Genomic DNA, 6,201 nt, shown 5'->3' on the forward strand with positions numbered 1-6,201 from the left:
AAAATTGCATCAGTGTACACCTTTTGAGAAGCGATTGAATTGGATAACTATAAGTTTTGCATTTGATTAATCCTACAAATAACCATTTTCGGCTCCTGGGACGCCTCAAACTTATGATAAAGTGGCCAATTTGCATCTGAACATCTGTGCCAAGCTTATGGGAACGCATTTTAGTGCACAATTATGTTTGATTTCTTCTTTTCGAGAGTTGAAACGATTTAGTATCCAACAAATCTACAGCTGGTTCTTGTGGGCATTACGCCCGAATGACCACATCCGGTATATTTTAAACGGTGCAAAACTCTTCATTTATACTGTTGAATATCAGATCTTATTGATTTATGCAAATTAACATGATTGTCATTGCAAATAAATAATGTTTACTTGGCATGTCCCAAAAAATAGCCTTTTTTTACCCGACTTGACCCAGTGACCCACCGGAATAACTCCGGCCACAGGCCGAGTTCCTCTGGCCACTTCCAGAAACTAGATATGTGGGCCAATGAACTGACAAAAAATCATTTTAATCCGTTAAGAATTCGCTGAGCGGTGAGGGTTTCAATATTTTTGCTTTCACTCAGGCCTATACGGGTTAAAAGCTTTAATCGAATTGCGGCGTGACAAAATGGATGAAAATTTGATTTTTGCAAGTTGGTTAACCTGTTTATCAACACGGATTAGTATAATTCATTCATTGAAATTTATAATCTAAAGCTCAAATTACACAAGACAGTCTTATGAAATCAAGAATGGATTAGAACGTAATTCATAAGACTATCTATGGATTTTGTTATCATGTCAATGCTGGTTCATAAGATCATTTTACGAAATTCCTTCGAGGTGTATTATGGAAACAACATTGCCGAAAATCATACGATGGTCTTATGATTTTCAAAGATTTTTCTTGTGTCGTAATTCCACAAGCAAATCTTATGACAGTCTTACGTCCGCTCAGTGTACTGTGGAAAAATGACAACCTCCGATTACCCGATAATCGTGCGATCGCTCTGCGCCATCATAAGCAGCTGCAAAAAATAGAGCGAGATGAGACGAATAATTCTCGCGAAACATTACTAAAGGACCTATGTACATATGAGAGATTCTCTCCTCTCTCGCTCTCTTTCGATTATAACAGTGGAATACTAAAGCTTTTTGGAAGTTTTTCGCTATAGATCGAAAGACAGTTTCCATGACTAGCGTTTTATACAAAAAACGCAACAGAAGGGGTTAATGGGACTCAGTTATTAATCAAAGAGAAAGTAAACAAAGAGAGCCTCTCATTTGTACATAGGTCCTTTTGTAATGTTTCGCGAGAATTCTTTGGTGGAAACCTGAGACGAGACTCGCGAAGACGGTCTTCTTTTTCTGTGATTGCTGAGTTTTTTCTTATTCCACTTTGTGTTTTTACCAATTATGCGGATGCTGTTCGAACCCTCACATGAACCTCTCAGCAAAAAATGATTGAGTTTGCATCACATCGAATCATAAATAGCCGTTTGACTGAAAGTTCATGCCAGCAAACGTAACAGACATTAGAAATAATTAATCTTCTGCTTAGATTTATAGCAACTTTGGAAAAAACTGCTCCACTGACTGAGGTTTTTGATAACGGTTTACTTTGAACACAATACTTTTCACTTTTTCAGCCATAAAAACGGTGGGCTGCATTTGACGTTTCGTGAGAGGGGAATCTGGGCTGCATATGACGTTGATATTTTTCTTCTTCGCGAGTCTCTCTCAGATGGAAACTATCCACGAGAAACTCGCCGACTATGTGGAGAAAGGCTACGCGAAAAAGCCAACACAAGAGGAACTCGATATGCGGGAGCATCTGGTATATTACCGGTTACAAACCCCCACCAACCGGCTAAAACTAGACTTGTTTGGAATGCATCAGCTAAAACCTTTGTTGTTTCGCTAAATTCAGCTTTGTTGAAAGGTCCCGATCTACTTTGCTCGCTGTTCTTCATTCTCCTTCAATTTTGCCAGGGACGCTTTGGACGATAGGCATAGTTTAGTTTTGGCAATCAGCTGACTTATTTGATTGTTGTAAAGGGCTTTATAGGGCTCGCAAAAATGTTCTTCAAAAAGTGGTTGCCGTCGCTAAAAAGTTTTGAATCCACTGAGAATCACATTCGAGAAGAGAAAAATTATTAAAGTCTTGCGGATAATGTACAGAGCCTTCCGTAGCCTCGTAATAACGTCCGCGTCTTGGAAGCAAAGTGTATGGGCTCGGCTGTTGTCTAGTCCAGGATCTTGGCGCAGTTGAAATCGTGTGTGCCACACAATATACGAGTGCAAAATGACAAATATTGGGAAAGCACTGTGTCAACTGTGGAAACGCTTGTGTAACACAAAGCTGGTAAGTAGAATCTGCCTCAAATGGGCTGTAATGCCAAGAAGATAAAATAGGAGAAACATCGGATGTACCTGATTTGCTGCTCACTTTTTGTGTGTGGTGTACACATTCTTCTTCTTGGAATTACGTCCTCACTGGGACAAACCCTGCATCTCAGCTTAGTGTTCTTATGAGCACTTCCACAGTTATTAACTGTGAGTTTTCTATGCCAAAGTTACCATTTTCGCATTCATACATCGTGTGGCAGTTACGATGATACTCTTTGCCCAGGGAAGTCAAGGAAATTTTCAATACGAAAAGATTCTGAACCGACCGGGAAACGAACACAGACACCTTCAGCATGGCTTTGCTTTGTAGCCGCGGACTCTAACGACACGGCTAAGGAAGGCCCCAAGTTTTGCATGCAATGGGCTCTGCACAAAAATCGTTCTCTCTCTTTCATTCCTGCATGAAATTTGTAAACAACAAGGCCAGTATACGTCAAAATGCCCTGCAAAATCAAAACAGTGCAGAGCCCCATAAATAAGAACCTCTATAACCTTAAGGTACCGTCACGCAACAAAACCGAAAGCAAAATTATAACTGCCTACTAGGAGCGCAGTAAATGTGAATAGCTATTAAAGTTAGATGTTATTAAGACAAATCTCTATTCTAACAGGAATTTTGTAATCCTCCGGATTAATTAAAATGGGGTTAAAAATACAGAAACTGCTCCTGTTACACGGTATGCCAACAATTGGTTTCAAATCACGAGAAAAGTTGTTTTATGCGCCTATGAATGATAATAGCAACTCCCCCACATGCTCCATCAAGTCGATCATTAAAATCAACAAAAAAGTTTGAATCAAGTTTCAAATTAGTTGCAGTAATCACTGCTATATGTATGTTTTCAACCGTCAGAAAATTGAGAAAAATGTTTTGCATTATCTTCCAGTCAGCTCTTAAATAATTTAAAATGTTGCTAATAGGGTGTATGTAGCTAATAAAACCTTTCTTAAATTATCTCAATTCAAGCTGTTTTGTTATATAAGATAATTTTACTTCTTCATCCCCAACTATCCTATATGCGATTTTCCCATAATTCGATGAACAGGTAATAGCAATAAAAATTGGTGTAAATCATTGGATTTATGATGATTCCATAAATTGAGTTATAATGCACAGGGGAATCGATGTACATGCGGGACCACCATTGCAATACACTGCAGCACCATGAACACCATTTTTCAAACCGAAATCAAAAAGCTATTTGGAGTTTATCGATTTATACTATTCTGTTGGACTATTGAACAGAGCTTTTTAAGATTAATCGTAAACCGTCCATTGGAATAAAATTATATAAAAATTATATCTCACTTCCTCAGATGATTGATTTCAGTTCCATTCTGTTGAAACACAAAATTATTCCATATTAAGCTTCCAGAGTAACAGTCCACGATTGTTTCCAACATGGGACGGAAGTAAATTGATTGAAAACTGCCTAATCCGATAAATTAGCTTCACGTCATTAATCTTCCATTTATCAGATTTTCAACACAACCACAATAATCATGCGGATGAAAACCACCGTTGTCGTCATATTGTTCGAGGAATGATGGTGAGTACAAGACGGAAGATGCCCTGCCTTCGTAACGAAATCAATCTTTTCCCTTTGCCAAGAAACTTTCCCGATTTAAACTAAACAACTTGTTGCCACGGCAGCTGAGCTGTTTTCAACCTTCATCGCAAGAGATAATGAGCTAAGCTTTCTCTAAAGCAAAGTCAAACATCGGAATTACCCCCAGCATCATTATGAGTGAGCTTCAGAAGATAACAAGCCTCTCTTGTTGACTGCGGAAAACAAGAGGAAACGTTATAAATTAGGCAAACCACTCCTTCCAGCTCAGATCATTTTGCAACAATCAATATCACAGACATGAAGTTTATCCTGGAAGTGACCTTTTTGGTAGCATTGGGCTCAGTTTGCACGGTGCCATAAATCATTTTAAATCATTCGCAACCCCCATTAAACAACGTCGCCATTTCTCTCGTAGGCCCAGTTCAATCCGTGGTTCGAGGAGACGGAAAGCAGCGTTGCTCTTCGGCGTCCCAGACCACCCTTCACCGCTGGATCCCCACCACCAGCTGGGGTTTCCGTTCCAACCCGGAAGCCTCCCACCGCACTTGCCACCCAGGCGCAAGAGCAACGAGTCGTTAGTTTCCAGAACCGTTCGCTGGAGCGACTATTTCAACGATCCTTCACGGTGGATACTCCTGTCGAGTTCCAGGACGCGGTTGTTCATCTTTACGTTCGCAGCCAACGGGAACTGGACCTCTGTGCTGAGTTTCTGTGGGAAACTCATCTGCTGAAGGAATATCGACGATGTGCGTCCGTAACACAACGTGCCATCTGGCGACAGGTGCAAATCTTGAAGGAAGATATCCGCGCGCTGACTCTGGCGGACTACGAATACGGAGACTACTGAGCAGTTATGGGCATCTCAGTCAGTTGTTTAGGTAACGAAAATGTCTGAAAGTTACATTAGAGTATGATATATATTATTATACTAAAAATATAAATTCGCTTCAAAGACTGATTTTAACAGACAGTGTTTTTATTTATCGTAATCTTTGATTTATTTTTTAATTCCCTTAAAGGGGGTAGCTTTGATAGTACAGGACCAATAATTTACAAAACAAAATTCGTGATCAAACGTCAACATCCCACCGCAAAATCGCTAGTGTTTGGAGGTGATGTTAACCTCCAAATTGCGAAATTATCCCTCCAAGCTAGCTCTAATAACCTCCGTTATATAAATTATGATGGCGCGTCGATCATCGCAAGTTTCTCGTTAAACAGTCAATAGCATAACTTCTGTTCAGTTAAGCAAAACGAATGCAGAAGTAAAGAGTAAAGGCTCCTCCAAATAAAAGCGATTATTTACGGCAACAGCGACAGACAATCGCTGCGATTTCGCTGCATGCACAGTTTGATAAACGTGTCGATTTTCGTCGCGTCAGTCTAGATAGTTCTATATAAGAGTTATTGCAGCGACACAACAACGAAATCACGGCGATTTTTTGTCGCTGTCGCTGAAAAAATTGTGTTGATTAGGGAAAGCCTTAAGAAGGTTCTCGTACTTTTTCGGTAAATTTTATAAACTTTTTGTTTATCCGAACACGTCGGTACCCTTGACCAGCAATTCCATTAGCCCTTTCTCAAGCCAGCTTATGAGTCATGAGTCATGACACACAAACAACTTCTTTATCTAGTAAATAAAACTAGAATGTTGTTGGAATTTCATTATAGATAGATTATAATTCTCCAACTGCAATCAATAACTAAGATGCCAATATTCATTTTCAAAATTATTAAATAAAAATCTTAAGACTGATTGCAGAAATAATCAAATAAATTTCCGAACACTCGAATTTTGTATAACGATTTGTTTGAAATATACCGTAATATACTCGAATTTTGTATGGCGATTTGTTTGAAATATACCGTAAAATTCCCAGGAAATGACAGTCAATTCCATTTGAATTTAAACTTCTTCCATACCAATTCATACCTCTTCTCGAGTTTGAGGTCAGTAAAATTTGCTCAGATAAATTTATTTGCGAAATTATTTATTTGAATACAATTAATTCGTTCTGTTCGGAATTTCAATCAAGCTTTTCGGAATATGAGACAGAATGAACGCAGTGTTCGGCATTTTAATCAAAATGCTGTTCCATACTTCTCTGTTAAATCAATATTAAACAAGTTTAAATAATTATTTTATCAGCATGCCCAACAGCTAACAATCGCTTTGCGAAGAAATTTGAATTTTCAAAAAATACCAGCTAATTTATGTCTATCC

At 38.7% G+C, this 6,201-nt stretch overlaps 1 protein-coding gene across 1 annotated transcript; it reads left to right on the top strand.

Annotated features, from left to right (window-relative positions):
* The first annotated feature begins 4,232 nt into the window (after window positions 1-4,232).
* On the top strand, window positions 4,233-4,941 carry LOC5576463. Its single transcript, XM_001662602.2, has 2 exons — window positions 4,233-4,328; window positions 4,393-4,941. The coding sequence occupies exons 1-2, from the start codon at window positions 4,275-4,277 to the stop codon at window positions 4,822-4,824; spliced, it is 486 nt and encodes a 161-aa protein (XP_001662652.1). The 5' UTR covers window positions 4,233-4,274; the 3' UTR covers window positions 4,825-4,941.
* The last annotated feature ends 1,260 nt before the right edge of the window (window positions 4,942-6,201 follow it).

This window comes from Aedes aegypti, unplaced genomic scaffold (assembly GCF_002204515.2).
Source record: "Aedes aegypti strain LVP_AGWG unplaced genomic scaffold, AaegL5.0 Primary Assembly AGWG_AaegL5_hic_scaff_64_PBJ_arrow, whole genome shotgun sequence".
NCBI classification, from domain to species: domain Eukaryota; kingdom Metazoa; phylum Arthropoda; class Insecta; order Diptera; family Culicidae; genus Aedes; species Aedes aegypti.